Below are 25,354 nucleotides of genomic sequence, written 5' to 3'. Positions count from 1 at the left end.
ATCAAGTAGCGGATAACCTTTTGTACCTTTTTGACTCCCAAGTGTACTAGCTTCTTACTTCTATAATTGACTTTTTTTAGATGTATTTCTACTATTTTTATATAACCAACAAAACCAAAAACACTCATATGATTAATGTTTGGCTTCCGATCTGTCTATAGCTCATAAGGTGTTGATGCTTTAAATGTTTTTATGGTTATTTGATTTAGGATGTAGACTGAGTGACTTAAGACTTCATCTCATAGGACTTCTCAAACATGTTGGATTAGATGTCTAAGTCCACAACTATTATTGTTATGTATTCGACCCGAGAGTAGCTTGGTCCATTTGGGTTGCATAACACCAGGACAATTTGTTAGGATGGATTCTTGAGAGAAGGTTATATATGATTTATTAATATATTATAAGTTCTAATATATTAATATGAAATCATATGTTTTAATTAGTATTGATCAAGAATTAATTTGGAATTAATTTAGTGATCAAAAGAGACTAATTAAATCTATGGGGACTAATTATGGTAATTAGTTATATTTATATGTGTTGGGCTTATGATCCATGTTGGACCAAGTTTATGTATGGATACGTAAAGAGTTGGGTAACATGAACCATGGATCATAATACACATGGATATGGATTTGGGTTATATCCATGACCCTTGGAATCCAATATATAAAGTATGATAGTTCAAGACCAAAATGTATGCTTATTTTCTTAGAGAAACTTGAAGGTGTTTTGGTGCATTGAATTCTCTCTCAAGAGTTACCTTTGTCCTAGGTGATTTGTGATTCCATTTGAGGTGCAACACTTGGGCCAGTAAGTTCTTAAAGCCCAAAGGCTATCAAGCAACACCAAATATATTAAGACTTCAAGCCAAATCAAATGTATGTTACCCTAACTAGTATATTGTATTGTTTATGACAAATTGCATGCTAGTTATAGGTTTAATGCCTTGGAAACACCTTTGCATGTATAATTAGTGAAAACATAGATTCAAGGTATTTAGGGTCATATGTGCACCATAGGATGTTATAGTATACTAAAACCCATCAGTGGTATCAGAGCCATGGCTTGTTTTTAATTATACTTGATGCAAATTGCTAAAAAAAAGGCTGAAAAATCGAATTTTTTGCTGTTTGGACAGCTGACTCGCTGAGTCCATTTAGGGACTCGACGAGTCCATGTACAAATTCATCCAACTCATCGAGTCGGTTCATGCACTCGATGATTTGGACCCCCTGACAGCATATTTTCGAGTTTTTTGGTTGGAATTGGACAAGGAACATTACCCTAAGATGTTTTTGAACTTATAAATCTGTTTTTGATGTGGTAATGTTCATGCTAATCCAATTTCAAAGATAATTGTCATAATTTCAAGATTTGTATTAGTTTATATGTTCATGCTAATTTCTTGAAGATTGATGATTTGAATTATCTTGTTCTTAGAAGTCAGTTTAGATTAATAGAAAAATTGTGTGATAAATTGTTTTCAATCCAAATTGATCTAAAAGTATTTCATAAAATGTGTTTTTGTAATTTGTCCTCAAGTTATATGAAAAGACTCATTTATGAATTTTAAAACTCATAAAAAAAATTCCATAAGTTATGAAAATAAAGAGTCTCATTTTTTAAAATGTTTTAAAGTCTTCCATAACTTATCCTCAAGTTATGGAACTTGAAGAGTTTGTTCACTAAAACTACTTTAAACACATAAGTTATGGAAACCAAAAGTTTTTGAAGTGTTCAAAACTTGTCCTCGAGTTTTCGAATTTGTAAAGTTTCCCCCCATGAATACTTTAATTCCAAGTTAACCCTTAGAGTTTGAAAGGTTAAAATTCAACCCTTATACTTTTATAATATTAATAGTTAATAGTTATATATATGTATAAGAACAAAGTCAGTCTTACCATTAGTAGGCCTCATTCACGAAGCCGGTCTAGAAGGGGGGGGGGGGTATAAGGTTGCTGCCTATAAAGTGGCAGTTTGATGGGTGTCCACTCTCACCCACCGCTTCCTTGACTAGTGGAGGGTAGTTAGTCGAACAGGTTTGACATGACTATAATTCTCCTTACATTAAAAGTATAATGATAAATACTAAGTACCTAAACCATTATAAATTCCCAATCTTAGTTACTTAGGAAAATGTGAATTTTGTGCTAACCCATGAAATTACACATTGTACCTTACCAAGTCGTTTGTGGAGCGTGTGTAGGTAACTGACACACTAACATGGACTAGTAAGAGTGGAAACGGGTGACTTAATGTTTATCATAGATCGGTGGAGCGTGTGTGGATAACCGACACTTTGATTAGGTGATAAAGATTAAGGGTACCAAGTTAATTTTCATGGTTATTCACACCTTGTTTGTGATCCTTGGCATCCCAGTCACAAACTTGAGAGGGCACAGTCCATATTTAAACATGCCATTGAAAAGTTCAATGAATCTTAAAAGACCTAGGAGTTTCAAACCAATTAAAATCTAATATTTATTTTGTTTTTCATGGTGGAAATTGGTGAATCATCATTTACCTACCTTCTAATATTTCATAGCTTGGATTACGGCATCCCTCTTCCAAGTTATAAAATATTGTGTTGGGTCCTACCCTTAATATTTCATATTGGGAGTTATATTAAGGACTTAAATCAACTAACTTGAATATCTCCCATTGTTGATGTCTGCTCCAGACAACTATAATCTTCCCAAATCTCTTGGAACAAGATTTCCTAATGAAGATGATATCATGCGATTGGATCATGGAAATGATACTTCATTTCCTCCACCTCCTCCAATTATTCTCCCTAACCCACAAGTTCAAGGTCACTCAAGCCCTATTAGAAAGCAAAGTCTATATGTGCTCACATCTTGAAGATGAAGTCACATATTGACAAGTCGGGAGAGTTGAGTGTCAAAGGCTTGAGGAAGTTGGTTGTTTACTAGGTTCTTCAATCACTTTCTAAGTCACATAGTGAGTTCCTTTAGGACTACTATATGACAAACCATGACATGACCCTTAATGATCTCACCTATTTGTTTGGTGCTGCTGAATCAGCAATGATTTGGAGCACTGGTAAAGCAAATTTGATTGGAAGATTAACTTCCCAAACTTCCATGGACATTGACAATGGTAACACTGGAAATCCAAAAAAGCTTTCTCTTCCCAATGGAAAAGGATCGGCCATAGTCAACTCAGTTGACCAAATGGTAAAGAGAAAGGCTAAGTCTGAGATAGTCCCATGTACCATTACCAAAGAGTCCATATGTTTCTATTGCCAAAGGAAGGGCATTGGTTGCGAAGCTGCCCTATTTACCTGAAAGATCAAAACGATGGTAAAGTTAAAAAGTTTGACTCTACATCGGGTAAAGTCTACTATCTAACTCTATTAAGTTCCTATTTGAAGATTCTTATTACATGATGTGACTCGGTCACATTTTGATGTTTTGTAGAATCAAAGAAAAAAAGGAAGCTTAAATGAAGAATATGCTGATTCTGATCGCGAAGATGGATTTCGATCGCATGGTTCGGTGATCAGAATTTTGAGTTGTTGCTTAAGAGTTATGATATATTGCTTAGGAATAGATAACAACAAGTTTTTCATATTCATTTGCATTGTAAGGATAAGTTTTTCTACAAGTTTTAAATAGAGGAAAAGTTTCTTTTTTTTTTTATTTATTTTAAATATCCTTATAGTAGCATTTGTGAAAAATTGTTGTTTATATGATTCCATTGATAGCAATATTGGAAAAATGGATTTGATTCTTTTGTTTGTGGTAGTGTCATAATTTACCAAATAAGGAAAGATTCTCATCACCCAAGTTTTAGTTGGATAGAAACTTGGAATCATGCAACTTGTATTGTATTCTGAATGAGAAGTTTCATCTTTAGGATATTAAGACTAATTCCTTGATCACATGTATATGTGATTCAAGTGAAGGACTAGGAAATCGGGTACACTTGGTTGTGCGTTGGTCAGGTCCACCACAAAGACGGATGAGACTATTCGTCGTGATTTACTAAAGTTTAGTAAATATGGTTATACTTACAAGTTTAAATGTAATTCTGAAACATTGGAAAAGTTTCAATGTAAGGAAGGACGGATGAGAAGAATCAAATTAGGAAGAAAGACAAAAGTTTCTCCAATCTGAAAAAATGGGAGAGTACTTGAGTATCTTGTTTTATGGTTATCTTAGTGCATTTGTATGACTAAGAAGAGGAATCATGAATTGTTGAAATGGTTAAATCAAGAAGATGAGTCATACTTCGTCCCAAAACAAGTCATAGAGTGATGCTCCAAGATTATAACCTTGAGTGACACCGTCTTAAAAAGGTTTATAACACTAGTCAAATGTAGAATAAAATGTTTTCTTACTCTTGTACATTTGAAATTGGTAAGTTGTGATGTTTTGGATAAAACAAAGACCAACTAAGGCCAATTGTGTGAAGTGTTTGTCTTGATAAGAATCTGCACTAACTCTTGAATATTTGCTTTATCCAGGAACGGTTCTTGAAAAGAGAATCTTATAGGTCAAGAGGTCAGTGGGAGTCTTAAAGATCTTGAGCATGTTTCAAGAACTAATCAAGAATAAAACAAGTTGTTTATCACTGGCACACGACTTGCGGTTTGTAACCTATCGTGTTGACATATTCTTATTTTTGTGCCCACTCCAGTTAAAGTTGACTATGCATGTGAGTTCTATGAGTTCTCAATTGTTTTCATAAGTACTTGGAAGCAATGGTAGGCCCTTGTGCTGCCAGGTGGCAAGAAATTAAGATTGAACAAGTTCAGTCCATATGGGTTTGAATTTGTCACTAACCTTGTCTTGTAATTATGGTTTTGACAAATTCACATGGATGGGAACATATACACCATAAAATCTAAGTGTCATAAGGTTTCTCTCCGATTCATGAAAATGATGATGAGGAAACGCTTTCACTAAAAAGATTTTATGTAGATAGCAATTGTGATATTTGCATTCTCAAAGTCGTTAGTGGAGCGTGTGTGGTTAACCGGCACACTAACATGGACTTGTGAGAAATGGCAAAGGTCTAAACAATTAAGACTATGATTACAACATCCCTTTTCATTGTTCTAAAAATTGTTTAGACATTAATGTGAGATATCTAAGGAAAATGGTATGATTTTGATAAAGTCTTATCAAAGCATCTTGTATCAGAAATCTGAACTTTGGTAAGAAAGACAATAGAGTATTGGTTTCTAGAAGCCCAACTGATTTCTGGATACATGTCAAAGGTAGTGGGAGCATAAGTGTTATGGTAATAATTATCATGTTAGTGGGAGCATGATTATTATGTTAAGTGTTAATTATAGAAAACAAAAGTCTCAATCCGTGACTTTGTAGGGTTTGAAAAGTTGTTTTGCTATAATTAAGGGAGAGGAAATTATACTTCATTTCAATTCTAAAAGCTTAAATTGAGATTTTAATCATCTTTAGTCAAGGATATATATATATATATATATATATATATATAAGGATATATATATATATATATATATATATATATATATATATATGAAATTTATGTTGGAATGGTTCAACATAAGGAAATTATATATATATATATATATATATATATATATATATATATATATATATATATATATATATTGCGTTCTCAAAATTTTATTATGATTACGGAATCCCTCTTCATAGTCGAATTATGACAACATGGCAAATAAAAAAAATATTGTAGCAAAAGACTGGTCTAGGATCATGTCTTTATGTGAGACATCATGAAGCATGTCCCATATGCTTTGGGTATAGGATCGATTACATGTGCTATAATATTTATCCTTTCTAAATTTTCCAAATGCCTAGGGAATTAAGAGGGAAAAGGGAATAGAATTGGATATGACTAAAATGATTAAGCAATTGTCGAGGACAATCTGAGGTTTACTAAAGATTGGTTGCTCATGGACAGTTGGAAGTATAGTGTTAATTTTGGAAGGACCATATTGACATATTCTAAAAAGAGGCAACTCTTGTTCATAAGTGATAGGTAAAATGGGAATCTGGAAATGTTTCCATTGGTGGAAGTTGTTCTTCAAATCTATGTAAGATTAGAAAATTTAATGCAAGAAGGATGTTCAAAGGGTTGTACTTTGAATTTGAGACTTCATTCCCATGGAATTTCTCTCCAATGGAATACTCTGTAATGTCTGTTGAAAAGTCTTTGTGACTTTGTGCATATTCATTACAAGAGGATAAATGTATATAAGTTTAGAATTTTAAAGATTTCGGTAAATGGCTGGAATTTGGAATTCTTACATCTACGATAAAGATTTGGGATTGTGAAATGAGAATCATTGGAATCACGTTCAATTGGTCTATTTCACAAAATAAGGATCATAGACAAACATAATGTGTATACTTGGAGTATGGCATACTATTGTTTGGACAAACATAATGTGCATGCTTGTATTTTTTTGATTTAAGTATAAATTTGATTATTCGAAACATTATACAATACATAATGAGTAATCAATATGGTGTTTGAATAAAATGTGTTTTATTTACTCTCAAAGGTGCTTGGGGCCATATAAGATTAGTATTATTCTTGTGTTTCACTTTGCATGTTTTGACTTCCCGAATAACTAGGTTATTCAAACTCTCCGCAGTCAATCATACTTTGGAAGTAGGTATAAATCAAGACTGTGATGAATGGGTCTGTAGTTTATCTAGGTGGCCTAGACATAGTTGTAGTGTTCATGAGTGCTCCTGGAATGAGATTCGAGTATTGGATTTAAACCACGCTCATTTGACTCACTTCATGGATTTTATCATTAGTGATCATGAGACGATAATATCTTATATTCTTCAAACGGAGACATGTGAGTTGTAGTTGCGCTTCGGTTGCACGTTGACATATGTAAACGCAACTAGTAACTTGGTTGTTATAAAACATATCGTTGTGTGTAATTTGATGAGTAAGTACAAGCAAACATTTGGGTCGAAGTTTATCCATTCCTTTTACCCTTGGAGGGATAAAAGCGATATCTATGAGCCCGTCGATGATTTAGTGATGACAAACGTAAGTGCTCGGCAGGGAATGGACTAATTTGATTTGTTCAATTAGTCGGTCGTCATAAATCGGAAATCGGGAAACAACAAATGATTAGAGAGAATGATTATAATCCATGTCTCAGTCCATATGATATCTAGAATGGCGGAATATATGATCCCTTATCTAATGGACATGTCATTGACTAGGTCAGAGTTTGACAACGACTTTTAAGAGCTACGATTGCTAGTCGGGATCTTGGAGTCATACGAAATAATAGTTTTAGACTTATACAAGTGGGAGACTGTTGGACTAAATGTCTAAGCCCATAACTATTATTGGTATTTATTCGATCCGAAAGTAGCATGGTCCATTTGGGTTGCATAACACCAGGACAATTTGTTAGGATGGATTCTTGAGAGAAGGTTATATATGATTTATTAATATGCTATAAGTTCTAATATATTAATATGAAATTATATGTTTTAATTAGTATTCATCAAGAATTCATTTGGAATTAATTTAGTGATCAAAAGAGACTAATTAAATATATGGGGACAAATTATGGTAATTAGTTATATTTATATGTGTTGGGCTTATGATCCATGTTGGACCAAGTTTATGTATGGATACGTAAAGAGTTGGGCCACATGAAGCATGGATCATAATACCCATGGATATGGATTTGGTTTATATGCATGACCCTTGGAATCCAACATATAAATATGATAGTTCATGACCAAAACGTGTGCTTCTTTTCTTAGAGAAACTTGAAGGTGTTTTTGGTGCATGGAATTTTCTCTTAAGAGTTACCTTTTCCCTAAGTGAGTTGTGATTCCATTTGAGGTGCAACACTTGGGCCACTAAGTTCTTAAAGGCCAAGGTCTATCAAGCAACACCAAATACATCAAGACTTTAAGCCAAATCAAAGGTATGTTACCCTAACTAGTGTCTTGTATTGTTTATGTCAAATTGCATGCTAGTTATAGGTATAATGCCTTGGAAACACCTTTGCATGTATAATTAGTGAAAACATAGGTCCAAGGTATTTAGGGTTGTATGTGGACCATAGGATGTTGTAGTATACTAAAACCCATCAGAACATTCATTCCTTTTAGATTGCTTCTTTCCATCTTTCGTACAGTTTGGTTGCATCTTTTTCAATGCTAATTTGTTGTGGGGAATAAGGTATTCTATAGTGGTATTTCAATTCGGTTTCATTATAATATGTAGCGAATTGTGTCGATAAAATTCACCACTCTGATCGGTTAAAAATACTTTTGATTTTAAACATGATTTAAGTTCAACTTATGCTCTAAAAGAATTCAGTTACAGAGAAATTCAGCAAGAAGCTTCTTAAATATAGTTTAAGTTTCATCCTTGTTTTTCAACATACAAACACACATTAATCGTGTATCATCATTGACAAGTAACATAAAATACATGTTTCCGGTTGGTGTTGGCAATGCGATCGGACCACAGGGATCTCCATGCACGTGTTCTAGTCATTCTTTAGTTCTACAGTTGGTATTCTTTGGATAAAATTTTCGATCTTTCTTGGAAATCAAGCAAGCTTCACACAAACGAGTACGAACTTCGATTTTTTTGTAAGCCTTCCACCTTTCTTGTATATGCCAAGTGTTTTAATGCATTGAAGTTCACATGTCCAAATCATTTGTGCCAAAGCCAAGATGTTTCGTCTTGTTCTACAAGTAAAACGCTTTGAAACTTCTTCTTCAAGTATGTCCTTCTACAAACAATTGCTTGATTGTTGAATTTTTAACAAAAGTTTTCCTTGTGCATTATGAATCCATCTATACACTCCAAGCATTATAATTTGATTACCATGTTGAGCTAGTTATCCCAATATTGAACCCCTTCCCTCCACTCGAACTCTAGAAACAACACCAAATTTAAAATAACCTCTAGTAGTTAGATAAAGGGTTCGAAATTACATTTTACACCAATCATGTGGTTTCTTGCTCCATTGTCGATATACCACACTTTTGATTGGGGTGGAGTTTCTTCAACGGATCTTAGCTTGGGATTTAGTTTTTCCTCATTCAATTAAACTTCATCGTTTACTTGGGCTATAAGTAGAAGTGTCAGCACATGATCGTTTTTTTCCTTAGTTAGGTTGGCATGATTCCTCTCACATCATGGATTTTTGCACTAAACAACGTAATCACTAATTTATTTGCAATTATAGTATTGAACTTTAGATTTATAACGAGGTTGATACAAGTCATTAATACCTTTGTTTCGTTCAATACCACTACCTCGTCCTTTGTTTAAGTTGTTATAACCACCTCTTCCTCTTCCTCATGTTCCACTACCTCGATTATTATTATAATTGTTGTTTTGCTATTTTGAAGGATCTTCATTGTTTTTCTTTTTTTCCTGTTCCGACTACTCTTTATGCGTTAACAAGAACTTCATCTCATCTAGTTCATTATGAACCCCAATACGAATCTCATTGTAACACATGTTCCAGTTGTTACTTAATTTATTTAAGTTTTAGCTTTTTGTGCATCGACTCGGCGAGTTACATGCCCCAAGTCATCGAGTAGTGACTGTTATAAGGACGCAAAATCGAGACCTACTCGACGAGTCGGAAGCCCCGAATTGGCGAGTAGGAGGTGTAAAGAGAAACCCTAATTTTAAGGTTTGCACCCTATATATTTAAAGATCATAACCCGCGTCTTGTGGCCTCCCTTATCACTCTATCAGCTAGAGAAAACCTTAGATCGACCTTTCACCCTCGTGAGTGAGAGAAAGAGCCTTTGTGAACAATTTTGGGGTATTTGTGAAGGATTTTAGAGCTGGAAGAAGAAGGAGCTAGGAGAGGAACAGTAGATCCAACATGTACTTCATATTGGCCATCATCCTAAGGTATAAAGTCGTGACCTTTATCTCTAGTTGCTTAGATCCCTTTCCTTGGAAGTAAATGGACATTCTTCGTGCAAAATGAAGTCAAACTTGGATCTAGACTTATCACAAGGGTATGGTTCCAGATCTGGATCTCTTTAGGTCCCCATTAACATAAAGTTGCTCCTTTTATGCAGTTTAGCCACTTTCCATGCACAAGAACCTTGTAAGAAGCCTAGTTTTGAACTTATAGCCTTAGAGGACCTTGCATGCACGTAAAGTTTGCAACTTTACGTGGTATATACACTAGTAGAGTTCGGATTTGGAGTTTGGGACCTTAGATCCCACTGAAAAGGACTGAACTTAAGGAAGACTAAAGGAACTCGTCGAATCCCTTATCTGACTCGACGAACCAAGTAGGGTTTACCCGTTTTCGGTTCTTCCGATTTTTCGGTTTCATGAGTTTTCGGTTTTCATGAGTTTTTGGTTTCATGAGTTTTCGGTTTTGGACATGGAGGGAATCGACGAGTTACACAGGTAAATCAGCGAGTGGATGAATAACTCAGAGAACTCCACGAGTTGCTGGATGCACTTGACAAGTTAAGGTGAACATGGACAGTTGACCTTGACCGTTGACTTTAAGAGAACCTATGGTATTATGAGGTTCTGACAAGTTAATCACATGAAGATTATAGGCAGTTGAGGAGGAGCAGTGCATGGGAGATATCAAATTTCGCTTATCAGTTCTACATTCACGAGAGGTGAGTCTTCTCACCATACCAACGGGTCTAAGGCACCAAGGCCGACCCATTTTATGATATTTGGTAGACTAGCTGTAGTAGAGATATGTGGTATGATAGTTAGCCTAATGCTAAGTGGTATGCTAGTGGTTATGTGATACTGCATGGAAGACCCTAGGGGAGCCTGTGGCAGTTGGATATAAGACCATGTGGAGGAGCCCGTGGCATTCCTAGGTAAAGACCATGGGGGAGACCATGGCATGAAGGTATAAGACCATGGGGCAGCCCACGGCCTCCTTATATGTTTATGTATGAGTTATGTGGTATGATAGATACTTCTGTGATATATGATACGTTGGTTGATTATGTATGTTACTGCATGGAAGACCTCGGGGGGAGCCTGTGATAGTTTGATATAAGACCACGTGGGGGAGCCCGTGGCATTCCTAGGTAAAGACCATAAGGGAGCCCATGGCATCAAGGTATAAGACATTGGGGGAGCCCACGACATCCTTATATGTTAGTATGCATGGCTTATATGGTAGATATAACTTTTATAGCTAGTATGATATGTGTTATGTGATCTGTGTGTGAGGTATGCTTGGGGGAACTCACTACGCATTAGCTTACAATTTGTGGATTTGTTTCAGGTACATCTAAACCCAAGGGCAAGGGCAAGGCTTGATGGCACGGCGTGTACTCTCTCTCTCTCTCTCTCTCTCTTAGGCGTTTTATGAGACACTCTGATGATTTGAAATAAATTTGTAATGGTTTTGGACTTTGAAAACAATTGTATTTGGTATTTCATGAATTATGGAAACTATTTTGGTTAATCAAAAATGAAAAAATTCTTTTGAAAAATTTGGGTTTTTACAAGTTGGTATTAGAGCCTTAGTTTGAGGGATTCAGGCACACTCTCCGGTGTGCCAGGACTCAAACTAAGGAAATGGTAAAATTGTTTTCAAAAATAAAAATGGAGGTTAAAACTTTTAAAGTATGGAGAAGAGGAGAGTGCAATGCGCGTGATCAACCGAGCCAAGTAAGTAGTTCCCCAATGTGTTATCCATGTTATACTGATAGTTGAGCTATGATAATCATATGAAACTTGCTATGTGTATGCCTTTAAAATTGTATATGGTTATGAGCTTATAGCCTTGGAATGATTGATTTGGCATTAGTTCCTATTCCTCGTATGGTTGTGGTCTTAAGGTAGAATCTCTTATTCGAATGTCTATTTGATCCTTTTCTATGTATAATTTGAGATATGTGGTATTCTGTGGGATATGATTTGTTTTGGGATGACTTGGAGTCATCAGGTAGAGCCTTGGGGAAGGTACATGCAGGTATGGAAGGTAGTATTAGGCCCATACTACTGAAAGCGTAGGACATGTACCCGAACCAATGTTAGATCTGACAGCTCTAAGGAGGACTGGTGTAGGAAGATCCCCTATATAGATATCCTAATCGTTATGATTTATGATATTTTAGTTCAGCATGGTGGTGACATGATTTGGAGCAGGGGAATCAGGATCGAGATTTGACTAGTCAGGTGGAGCATGGTGGTGACATTTCAGTTCAGCATGTATGCTGAGAGACAGAGCTCGAGACTGGTGAGGAGATGTGACTAGTCAGGTGGGAGCAGCTGGTGTGGCTGAGATGACATGGGCCAAGTTCATTCGGCGATTTGACATGGAGTTTGCACCAGCCATTCAGGTGCATAGGATGGTGAGGGAGTTCCAGGAACTCCAGCAGACTACCGAGACTGCGGCGAAGATCACCGCCAAGTTTCGGGAATGAGCATTGTTGATTACGCAGTACGCTGCTGATGAGGATGTGAGGAGGACGAGGTAACATTCCATGTTGATGGATGATATCTAGGAGTTTGTGAGCTTCACAAGGTGCAAAACCCTGAACGAGATGATAGACAAGGCCCGAGAACAGGAAATGCAGTTGCACTTTCACACCAAGCGGAAGCCGAAGCAGGCACAAACAACAGTTGGTCAGGCTAAAAAGCCTAAGACCTCAGATACTTCAAGTAGGGGCCAACAGGGTCGGGGGCCGGTGTGCCAGGTGCGGTAAATTGCATAATAGGGCTTGTCGGATAGCAGGCCTAGGATGTTACGCATGTGGCCAGTAGGGTCACTTGAGCAGGGATTGCCCCAAAAAGGGCCTGATATGTTTCCACTACAACCAGACTAGCCATAAAAGGGCCGATTGTCCGACGTTGCAGGGAGAGGGAGGAGCAATGGCGATGCCTGCGCCCGCCACAATGAGGATTACTGATGGCCGCCCTGCTAAAGCGGATGTTCTAGCAGTGAAGAGCCGCAAATTTCAGTTGACTACCGAAGAGGCTCGGGCAGCACCAGACGTTGTGGCTGGTACGTATTTATTCTTCTCTGTTCTATGTTTAATTGCATTGATTATGTGTACATTGTGCGTATGCATAGAGACCTTTTCGGTCAATGGTATGTCGGCTCATGTTTTGTTCGATTCGGGAGCTACCCGATCGTTCGTGCCTCTCGCGCTTAGTAAGAAGTTTCGGGATACTCCGGTAACTTTGGATTCCCCGTTCGAGGTAGAGATTGCAGATAACCACACTATGAGTGCTGCGAGGGTGTATCGGGACTGTGTCCTAAACGTGCTTAGAGAGATGTTTCGGGTTGATTTAGTCCAAATACCATTGCGAGGGTTGAAGGTGATTGTCGGGATAGACTGGTTGGGGGCCAATGGGGCTATGATTGATTGGGAGCACTAGTTGGTGAGGGTTCGAACCCCAAGTGGGGGAGAACTGGTTATTCATGGAGAGAGGGCCTCGCAGGGACCAACCCTCTGTTCGGCAGCAAGGGCTCGAAGATTTCTGCAACAGGGTTGTATGAGATTTCTGGCATATATATCAGATACGATAACTGAGTCCAACACAGAGGTGGGTAATGTGCCGGTTGTATAGGAGTTTCAGGATATTTTTCCTGAGGAGTTACATGGAGTGCCTCCAGAGGGGCAAGTGGAGTTTCGTATTAACTTGGTGTCGGGTGCTGCTCCGATAGCGAAGGTACCGTACCGACTAGCACCGCCCGAGATGCAGGAGCTATCTATGCAACTTTAGGAGCTGCTAGACTGAGGATTTATCCATCCGAGTAGTTCCCCGTAGGGAGCTTCGATCCTGTTCATGAAAAAGAAGGATGGATCACATAGGATGTGCATTGATTATCGAGAACTAAACAAACTAATGGTGAAGAATTGTTATCTGTTACCGAGGATCGATGATTTGTTTGATCAACTGCAGGGTGTATCTTGGTTTCCTAGATTGATCTTTGGTTGGGATACGATCATATGAGGATTCGGGATGAGGATACACCGAAGACAACTTTCAGGACTCTGTATGGGTACCATGAGTTTTTGGTGATGCAATTTGGGCTCACTAGTGCCCTAACAGTGTTCATGGATCTCATGAACAGGGTGTGTAGACCAATGTTGGATTGGTCAGTGATTGTTTTATTGATGATATCCTGGTCTATTCTAAGACCAAGGAGCAACATGACTAGCATCTGAGAGAGGTGTTGGAGACCCTGAGGGTGGAGAGGCTATATGCTATGTTCTCCAAGTGTGATTTCTGGTTGCGGGAAGTACAATTTTTGGAGCACACCATCAAGCAGGAGGGCATTTCGGTTGATCCAACCAAGGTTGAGGAAGTGATGCGGTGGGAAGTGCCGAAGAATGCTTTCGAGATATGTAGCCTTTTGGGTCTAGCGGGCTATTATAGGAAATTCATTCAGGATTTCTCCAAGATTGTTGTGCCATTGACTCGGTTGACCAAGAAGAATGTGACACTTTGGTGGAGCATGGATCAACAATTGGCTTTTGAGACCCTGAGACGGAGGCTATGCGAGGCTCCGATTCTAGTACTAACTGAGGGGTTAGAGGATTTGGTGGTGTATTGTGATGCTTCGATTTCAGGGCTAGGTGCGGTACTGATGCAAAAGGGGCATGTGATAACTTACACCTCGAGGCAGTTGAAGCCTCATGAGGCGAACTACCCCACTCACGGCCTGGAATTGGGGGCAGTGGAGTTTGCCCTCAAGATTTGGAGGCACTACTTGTATGGGGTGCGGTGCACCATCTATACTGATCACAAGAGTTTGAAGTATTTGACGGATCAACAAAACCTCAACATGCGACATAGGAGGTGGTTGCACGTGCTGAAGGACTATGATTGTGAGATCCTATACCACCTACGGAAGGACAACGTGGTTGCCAATGCTTTGAGCCGCAACGCAGCAGGACTCCCGATTGGGAACGTTTATTTAAGGATGAATGTGATCTCCCCATTGTTGGATATGATCAAGGAGGCACAAGTGGAGGGTTTGAAGAAGGAGAATTAGAAGTTAGAGAGGATATGGGGACAAATTCCTTTGTTCGTCCGGAATGGTCAAGGCCTCCTGACGTAGTGTGGCCGAGTATGGGTCCCAGCATCTGGGGGAGTAAGGCAGAAGATTCTGGAGGAGGCGCATAAGTCCAAGTTCTCTATCCATCCAGGGGCTACGAAAATGTATAGAGACTTGAGACTGAGTTATTGGTATCCCTCCATGAAGCGGGAGATTTCCTAGTTTGTAGAGCGGTGCTTGACCTATAGGAAGGTCAAGGCCGAGTATCAGCGACCTCATGGTAAGGTTCAGCCGCTACCCATTCCCATGTGGAAGTGGGAGGAGATCGCTATGGACTTCATCATGAAGTTACCGAGGACGACGAGGGGTGTGGATGCCATATGGGTGATTGTGGACAAATTAACGAAGAGTGCCCATTTTATTCTGATCTCTGAGAGTGTATCCACTGAGAAGTTGGCGGATATTTATGTGATAGGGATGTTCGGTTCACATCAAGGTTCTAGAAGAAGTTTCATGAGGAACTGGGCACTCAACTGCATTTTAGCACGGCGTACCACCCCTAGACAGATGGACAAAGTGAGAGGATGATCTAGACAATTGAGGATATGCTTCGAGCATGCATGTTGGATTTTGGAGGGAGTTGGGATACATACCTCCTGTTGGCAGAGTTTTCATACAACAACAGTTACCAGGCCAGTATCGACCGACCACCATTCGAGATGTTGTATGGTAGCAGATGCAGGACCCCGGTTTGTTGGGGTGATGTTGGACATCGGGTCATGGGGAGCATTGAGGTAGTGCTCAAGACTACCAGGCTAATTCAGCAGGTGCGCGACCGGCTGTGGGTTGCACAGAGCCGTCAAAAAAGTTGTGTTGACTGTCAGCGATTGAATCTTGAGTTCTAGGTGGGGGACTTTGTGTTACTCAAAGTATCACCATAGAAGGGGGTCATCAGGTTTTAAATGAGGGGCAAGCTAGGACCCCGATATAAGACCATTCAGTATTACGGCCCGGGTGGGCAAGGTGGCCTATCGCTTGGATCTGACGGATGAGCTTAGCCAGATTCACAACACATTCCATGTGTCACAGTTTCAAAAGTGTGTCACCGATGAGACTGCAATCGTTTCTCTAGATGACATTCAGGTGGATGATAGCCTTGACTACATTGATAGGCCTGTTATGATTTTGGATAGGAAGACTAAGGTCCTCCGGAACGAAGAAGTGAAGCTAGTAAAGGTGCAATGGTAGCACCGGAGGGGCTCCGAATGGACATGGGAGCCAGAGGACGAAATGCGAGACCACAACCCAGACTTATTTAAGTCAGCAGACTTCGAGGACGAAGTCTAGTTCAAGTGGGGGAGATTTGTAACATCTATTCCAGGTGTTAATTTATTTAAGTTGTGGAGTTTTGTGCATGGACTCGGCTAGTTGGGTGCCCAAACTCATCGAATAGTGACTATTATAAGGACGCGGAATTGGCACCTACTCGATGAGTCGGAAGGCCCCGACTCGGCGAGTAGGAGCTTTAAAAAGAAACCCTAATTTTTAGGGGTTGCACCCTATTTAAAGATCATTACCCGCCTCTTGTGGGCTCACTTATGACTCTATCAGCCAGAGAAAACCCTAGATCGACCTTGCACCCACTTAAGTGAGAGAAAGAGCCTTTCTGAACAATTTTGGGGTATTTGTGAAGGATTTTAGAGCTGGAAGAAGAAGGAGCTAGGAGAGGAACAATAGATCCAACATCTAATTCATAGTGTCCATCATCCTAAGGTATAAAGTTGTGACCTTTATCTCTAGTTGCTTAGATATGGACTTATCACAAGGGTATGGTTCTAGATCTGCACCTCTTTAGGTCCCCAATGACATAAAGTTGCTCCTTTTATGTAGTTTAGCCACTTTCCATGCACAAGAACCTTGCAAGAAACCTAGCTTTGAAGTTATAGCCTTGGAGGACCTTGCATGAACATAAAGTTTGCAACTTTACGTGGTATCTACACTAGGAGAGTTTGGATCTGGAGTTTGGGACCTTAGATCCCACTAAAAATGGCTAAACTTGAAGAAGATTGAAGGAACTCGTCGAATCCCTTATCTGACTCGAAAATTCGAGTAGGGTTTACCCATTTTCAGGTCTTCTAAGTTTTTGGTTGTCATGAGTTTTCGGTTTCGTGATTTTTTGGTTTGGGACATGCAGGGACTCGTCGACTTACACAGGTATGTCGGTGAGTGAATAAATCACTGAGAGAACTCGACGAGTTGAGGTCAACATGGACTGTTGACCTTCATCGTTGACTTTGAGAGCACCTATGGTATTATGAGGTTGTGACAAGTTAATCACATGATGATTATAGGCAGTTGAGGAGGAGCAGTACATGGGATATATTAGATCTAGCTTATCAGTTCTACATTCACGTAAGGGGAGTCTTCTCACCATACCAATGGGTCTAAGGCACCAAGGTCGGCCCATTTTATGATATGTGGTACACTAGTTGTAGTAAAGATATGTGGTATGATAGTTAGCCTTATACTAAATGGTAGGTAGTGGTTATGTGATATTGCATGGAAGACCCTGGGGGGAGCCCGTGGCAGTTAGATATAAGAATACATGGAGGACCCCGTGTCATTCCTAGGTAAAGACCATGGGGGAGCCCATGGCATGAAGGCATAAGACCATGGGGGAGCCCACAACCTCCTTATATGTTTAATTATGAGTTATATAGTATGATAGATACTTCTGTGATATCTGATATGCTAGTTGATTATGTATGTTACTGCATGGAAGACCCTATGGGAGCCCGTGGCAGTTGGATATAAGACCATGTGGGGGCGCCCATGGTATTCCTAGGTAAAGACCATGGGGGAGCCCATGGAATTAAGTTATAAGACCTTGGGGGAGCCCACATCATCCGTATATGTTAATATTCATGGCTTATATGGTAGATGTAGCTTTTATAGCTAGTATGATATGTGTTATGTGATCTGTGTGTGGGGTATGCTTGGGGGAACTCACTAAGCATTAGCTTACAGTTTGTGGATTTGTTTTAGGTACATCTGAGCCCAAGGGCAAGGGCATGGCTTTATGATGCGGCCTGTACTCTCTCTCTCTCTCTCTCTCTCAGGCATTTTATGGGACACTCTGATGATTTAAAATAAATTTGTAATGGTTATGGATTTTGAAAACAATTTTATTTGGGATTTCATGAATTATGGAAAGTATTTTGGTTAACCAAAATTGAAAAAATTCTTTTGGAAAAATTGGGTCGTTACACTCATGAGCTTTTAATCTTCTGACCACCACTTCAAAAGTTATCTCATCAAAATTGTACAATTGTTGAAGCAAGCTGAACAACTTTGGAGGGTACGACACATAACAATTTTTTTTTCACAATATAAGATTCTTCAACGGTCTCACCAAGAGCAAAAATATTGCTCACAATACCTTGGATCTTTGCAGAAAAGTCGTCCATGTTCTCTAGTTCTCTCATGTTCATCATCTCAAATTCAGCTTTGAGAGTTTGAACTTTGGTTGCTTTGACTCAATTTGCTCCCAAGTACATCTTCTTTACTGTTCTTAACCTTCTTTCTCCGATTTCTTCTCAACTATCATCAACAAAACCTCCTCCGGAATCACTTGGTAGATGGAAGCCATTGTCATCTTGTCTCTGCTCACATCCATCATATTTTTTGGGTTCTTCGGCTCTATGGCTTCCAACACCTCTTAAGCTTGCATATAAATCTTCATTTTCAAGGACCATGCTGCATAATTCATCTAAGAAAACATTGGATATTAAAGAGTAACCCATCCTTTTTTGTTTGACATCACACCAGATTCGCTAATAACAAAGATTAGTTTAGCCTTTAAAAGAAGGGAAATTGAGTAATCTAACCACTTTTTGGGGGGTTTTTTTAAATATAACCTTTTTTTTTTGCAAAATAACCACATATTCCGAAATGGGCCGTTCTGGAATGAATTACAGATTAATTTTAGAATGGCCCAACCCACTTCACTAGGTCCGAAATTCCTATTCTGGAGGACCCGTATATGTTCCGAATCAGAATCTTGAATTTCAAAATCTGGAATATAATTTGAGGCGACAACTTCATTTTGGAAAGGCATATTCTGATTCCAACGTTCCAAATCAATTCCTATGTTCCGAATAGATTACGATGTTCCGACTCGACACCCATCTTCGAGTGGAAGACGACAACTACGATCCCGTTATTTTACGGGTATGTTCTTCGTTTTCTACTGTTATTTACTGTTCCAAATGTAGTAGGTCACATCTGGAATGAACTGAAAATGTTCTGGAGTTTAAAATTTAAGATTTCATTATTGTAAAACCAACATAAAAGTATTTTAGATGTTTAGTTATTGTTGATGTACATCGAAATTTCGTGTTTCGGATCTTAAAATGTCATTCCGAAAGGCTTCGGAATTTGAAGAAGCATTCTGGAACAAGATGAATGTCTCTGGAACATGAAGTACGGGTCTGGAACCGGTCCAGAATATAGGTCATTCCCATTTTATAATGAAGTGCTAACACCTTTTTTATTTGTGTCATGATTGTCGATGCATCAATTACACTCTTGTGTAAACCCAAAAATCGGTGGGCAAATCCTTGTGACATTCAGAAATAGTCCCGAATGCGAGACTATGTTCCAGAATACATGTTTCGGGAGGTGGTTAGACATTCCTAATGTAGATGGGGATGCTTCGCTTCTACATTACGTCTTTTCCCACAAAGTTGTCACTGGCCCTCGAAGCCAAGTAGAGGAAATGGTTTTTGAGATTGGGGGTTACGAGCTGTCTTTTCGGAAGAAAGAATTTTGTGTCATCACCGGCTTTCGGTTTTCTTCATCCGGCCTCGTCTTTTGTTCCCATTCCTTTCCTATCCTACCGAATGTCTCGGTTATATTACACCATGTTACAAATGTGTTTAGACAATCACATAATGAGTTATCGGACGAGGATGCAGTCCGTGTATGTCTTCTATACCTCTTATAGAAGGGTGTCAATTGACGTTTGGCTAAACAGCCTGTTACAGAAGAGAACTTCGCTTTGCTATCCAACCTTGATGAAATCAACATGTATAATGTCATCTATTTTATAATTATTGGTTAATTAAATTTCCTATCGTTACTAATATTTTTTAGAAATTAAATTATTAAATAATTTTTCATGTGGTAGATATCCATGGGGGAGGATAATTTGTGATCAATTGTACAAACAACTACATACTGTATTCAATAACGTTAAGAAGCCTATACATCTAGAAGATCCGAAAGACAATGAACCTCAAAAATTGACCTAAACCCTACATAGACCGTACAGGGGTTTTTATACCCTTTTAAGGTAAGTATATATAGAAAAATATATATATTTTTTTATTTTCTTTTGCTAACATTCTAACTACTTTTTATTTATTTGTTTACTAACATTCAGATATGGATTCTTGAGACTTTTTCGGTGAGCATATTATTTTGTTCCCGACAGCAAAATGTGATCCCTCAGGCTGTTGCATAGTGAAAACTTAAGCCGTTACAAAAGACTACTACAACCAGTTTTTACTGATAGACGACATATTGTTACTTTATTATTTAAATATTTATTTATTATATAATTTTTGTTTATTTATAATTTTATAATTTTGTTAGCATGGTATTAGACTCGTACCGAAGTTGGAGGTGACGGAAAATGAGATGCGTTTTGAACGATGGGTTGTTAGCTCGGCGTAGATTGATCGCCTTGATTTTTCAGACCCTAAAGTTCACAGGGCACCTTCCCTAACAACATCACCCAAAAACTCCCCTACCCATGAGCATCAAGAAAGGAAGGCACGAATAGATGATCCATCTCACCCGCCACCACCACCGCCGCCGCCCCCGACCCATCAATTGACAAGGACCAAATTATTAGTGACAAGCATAACGAGTTCGATCAATTGAAAAATGAGGTTCATCAATGTCGCAAGCAATTGTGGTCTAGGAGGAGCGTTTAGTAGAGCATGAGGCTACTTTATCCATGGTTCTAAAACTTATCAACAAGACTCTCGGAGATGATGTTGGTACCTTGAAGGGGATGGAGATACATTTTTAATTATTTCATCATTTTTGGTCGTTATGTTTTTGCATCGTTTATAAGTATACATTATTGAACTGTACCGGGATACTACAATGACAATGAGTTATGGGAGCATGATTATGTATTACGTAGCCTTGAAAAGCCAATGTATGTCGGCCTTGAACTACCGCTGAATGTCGGCCCTGAGCATCAGTCTCCGGTTATTCACCCTTCGGATGTAATAGAGATTTCGTAGGATGATTACAAAAACCGGGGCAAGCACTTCTTAGGCATTCTAAATGCCAAAAATTTATGTTCATATGGTATAAGTCGTCGTGGAAACAAATGAAAAGGAAAGGTGTTATACGGAAACAACCAGCACCACTGGACAATCTTGTAGATCCTACCGTACATATTATATATAAATAATGGGATGGTTCGTTCTTGTGTGTTCACAATTGTTTGACCGGTATTGTTACGCTTAAGCTTTGGACACGGTTATATCTAGATAGTCATGGATGATGGTTGTCATGTGATGTAAGTAATATAATTATTTGATTATTAAATACTACTCTTCTAATAATAATAATACTTACTTTACTACAAAAAATTAACTGGCAACACATTATGATGTGGATCTCATTGCTGCTAGAGTGTAGAGCAGATGATGCTCGGTGGACGATGGTACTAACAGTTTTCAACACTGATGCATATGACTGGAGTGACATGGCTGACTGATCCGTTTACCCAGCTTGTGCAGAGTGTGATACGACATAATTTTGTTTGGATCACATTATCTGAGTATTTCTATACTAATTAATTATTTCTAACTTTTTTTTGTACCTTTACATCTCAATCAACATACCACGAGCTCATTAGTTTTTGCACTTTTTGGATTTGAAGACATTCAAAATGACTATATACGATAGTCATTGGAAGGGCGGCTACTGTTCAGAAATTTAGGATTGGTTTATTGGTTTGAGAGCCCACATCCACAAACTGCTGGTGGGATCCAACTACTGGAATACCAAACTCACTGATTCAATCCCATTTGAGAGCTTCAAGATGACCCTAGAAAAGACCCAGACGTACCACAACAGATTCACAACGAAAAGGATTGTGGGGTGTTTTTGTGTTGGTTACCGAAGGCATTAATCATTGGGAAATCGATTTCTGTAGAGGGTAAAACCGGTCCATGGGCTTTAGGTTATCGAAAACGATTAGCGGAAATTTTTTGTGGTATAAGGACAAAGATAATTTAAACATAGTATTTGTAATACCACCTATAGACAAATCATTTGTTTACTCTATGTATTTATTATTTCTTTGTTCATTTTAATTACATTTTATATTTGATAAAACCAAAAGGTATACATCTTATAAAAACAAAACTTAAACATTTTATAAAAGCAAAACATATATGTATTATATAAAACAAAAAATTTACGCTAAAAGAAAAACCACATGTTACACGTAAAAAAAAGAAAAAAAAACCTAGCTAACTATATTCCAGAACCATGGTCCGGAAATGTACTCCGGAATTCCGGAGAGCTCTCCGGAACAAGGTGTTACGGAGAAATTGGTTATTTCTCAAAAAAAGAAAAAAAAAATTGATCATTTACGTCAAAAAGGTCATTTATAAGGGTTAGATTACTCAATTTCCCTTTAAACAATGATAGTTTATTCTCTTTATGTCTCTGTTATGAATTAACAGGAAGAAAAAAGAATAACAAGAAGAAAAAAACGTATAGAGAAGGAATATGAAAAAGAGAAGAGAAGAGCTTTACTGCTTAACTTTCAAGCTTATTTTGAATTACGCCTACAATGTCATATCTCTCCTTTAAGTAAATGAGAAACAATTAAAAAAAAAGGATTGGGTGTAGATTGCGGTGGACTGACCTGTATATCCAGACTTTAATACCATATGCAATTAGCTGATTGATAGTAGGCAAAACAGTCGTTGGGCTATCTGTCCAATCATAATCGCTGTTGGTAAGAAAATAAAACAGTCAGCCTTTTTATATTGGCTTTGAGGTATTTATAAGAAAAGAGGTACCCGCAATGTGACCATGAGGTATTTCGGGCATGAAGAGCTTCTTGCACTTTTGCTCGATTCAGATATGAAGACACATAACGACTAGAGCAAGGATCAAAATTCTTTACCTGGTTCAATACGTCATCTCTTGAAAATAACAGGATACATTTTATCTAGTTTTTGAAAGTTGGATGCTATGTATTCTTGTTTAATGGAATCAGAGACTTACAGATCCAATGGACTCAAGTTTTTGTGTGGTGCCATCACAGAGTGGTGCGTAGATGTTGTATATATCAATTCTACCAACTTCACTTAATCCTTGACTTACATAGTGATAGCACTTTTCTTGAGAATAACCAGAAACATTGTAACAGTACCTTTTAATTCCTGCATTTGCCTCATCGGACATTAGGGCATGTGTCCATAAGTAGTCTAGCTTCCCTTGATAAACTGTATCGTCATCTAACCAAGCATTCCCAATCTACAAAACAAAAGAATATACCCATTTAGCAGATGAGGAGGGCAAATATGACTTTTGCATAAACGTCCCCCTGTGGAGTCCCATGTATGAAAAGTGCTTACTGCAATCCCATGAAGATTAATGACTGTTCCGTTTGTCTTCTTGTTTTCTGAGAGAATGAGGGATGCGAGTTGAGGTACGTAGTGACCTGCATAGCTTTCACCTGTAATAAAGAAATCTCGGGTTTTGTATTCCGGGAATCTTTCAAGCCAGTTGATGAGAAAAGTGTATGAGTCTTTAGCTGTTTGCTTGTCCCCTGTGGTGTAGTCAGATGATCTGTTTGAATACGAGAATCCCACTCCAGCTGGCGACTCCAAGAATAGTACATTGGCCACTTTCATTTTTCAAGAATTAGTGTTTTACATTGTAATTTTGGAAACACGAATATGAAGGTTTTAAAGGAGTTTTTGTTACCATTGTTCCATGCATAGTGGTTGCGGTAGAGTGTTTTTCCATCGCTATTGACACGGAAGGGCCCAAGTTCTTCCATGGCTCCATATCCGAAGGACGAGCATCCTGGTCCTGTAATTCACTACTATTGGTCAATCTCAACACATGTAAATAATGATGATTTATCAATGATATTCCATGAGGAGAATAAAACGACTTTTGCAAGCATTAGTTTAGTAACATCTTTTTTTAGTGGAACAAAAAGTTAAAGTTCAATTCACATTGATTCCAAAAATTGGTTGGGACAACATGTATTCTTATAATTTGTCATGGGACCATTTTAGAGGTAGAATGAAGCAAAAAACGCATTACCTCCATTAAGCCATAGGAGGAGTGGTTTGGTTGATGAATTGTGAGGTGATTCAACAAAGTAATAGAACAATGCCCTTCCAGCCTTTGAATCCACTGTTATATAGCCAGCAAAATGATCAAAGTCCACTTGTGGTTGACCTGGAAGCCTATCAACCCTGTCTGCTTCCTTTGATCCTTGTTGAGGTTCAATAGAAAGTACTGGAGAGAAGTTTGATGTATCTTGTTTTGTCCATGCTTCCCCAGCTGGCGGATTCTTGGATCTTCTTGACTCGGTCAATTTGTTGAGTTTGGTGATCTGGTTATGCTTCTTTGCCACAGAGAAACACAGAAAATATAGCGAAAAGACTAACAAAGAATGAAAAATTTGGGTCATTTTACTTGTTTATGATTGTCTCTGTGTGTCTCTTTATAGACTTTGTTGGAGACGTAGTTGGCTAGGTAGTTCTCTGACGTCATTTCCTTATCTCATATATAGTGCTCTGTCGGATATCTACTTAAAGTTAACGATAATGGGATTCCTGGTGAATCTTTATTCTATAATTTGAAGGGAGTCGAGGTTGAAAACTTTTGAATTGTAAATTAAAAGTTTCCAAAATCACTTTTAAAAGCTTAACAACAAGATTTTGCTATTAATTTGTCGTAGTTATTGCTTTGTTGTTGATGCTCGTCGTTGCTATTGCTGATGTATGGTTGTTATTGGTGTTGTAATTATTGCCGATGTGTAGCTCCTCTTGAATAATATTGTCGCCCTATTGATATGTCGCCAAAAAAAGTGTCCGTGGTGACCGAGTGGCCGTTATTGGGTATTGTCGCCCCTATTGTTGTTATCACTGTTATTTAATTCTGAAAAATATTTTCTTATTAAATGTAAATAAAATATTTATATAAATTCAGCTATCATATGCATATGTAGAAAAATACAAACTGCGATATTATATAAACTACTACAAAATCTATAATATATGT

General features: G+C 38.2%; 1 protein-coding gene across 4 annotated transcripts in view; it reads right to left on the bottom strand.

Moving 5' to 3' along the window:
* LOC111921913 (serine carboxypeptidase 1) overlaps positions 1-24,819 on the bottom strand; it is a 28,986-nt gene extending 4,167 nt beyond the window's left edge. Inside the window, exons 1-7 of one of the 4 annotated variants that reach the window (XM_023917486.3) lie at positions 24,389-24,818; positions 24,041-24,148; positions 23,689-23,960; positions 23,336-23,587; positions 23,128-23,234; positions 22,971-23,057; positions 18,288-18,779 (exon numbers count right to left, since the gene is read on the bottom strand). In XM_023917486.3, the coding sequence (XP_023773254.1) occupies positions 18,776-18,779; positions 22,971-23,057; positions 23,128-23,234; positions 23,336-23,587; positions 23,689-23,960; positions 24,041-24,148; positions 24,389-24,761 (1,203 nt within the window). In that variant the 5' untranslated portion in view covers positions 24,762-24,818 and the 3' untranslated portion in view covers positions 18,288-18,775. The other 3 variants (XM_023917484.3, XM_042901332.2, XM_023917483.3) reach the window with 3 other exon arrangements.
* Positions 24,820-25,354: the final 535 nt, after the last annotated feature.

This window comes from Lactuca sativa, chromosome 4 (assembly GCF_002870075.4).
Source record: "Lactuca sativa cultivar Salinas chromosome 4, Lsat_Salinas_v11, whole genome shotgun sequence".
NCBI lineage: Eukaryota > Viridiplantae > Streptophyta > Magnoliopsida > Asterales > Asteraceae > Lactuca > Lactuca sativa.
Note: the sequence above shows the minus strand (reverse complement) of the source record. Positions and strands in the feature narration are given on the sequence as shown.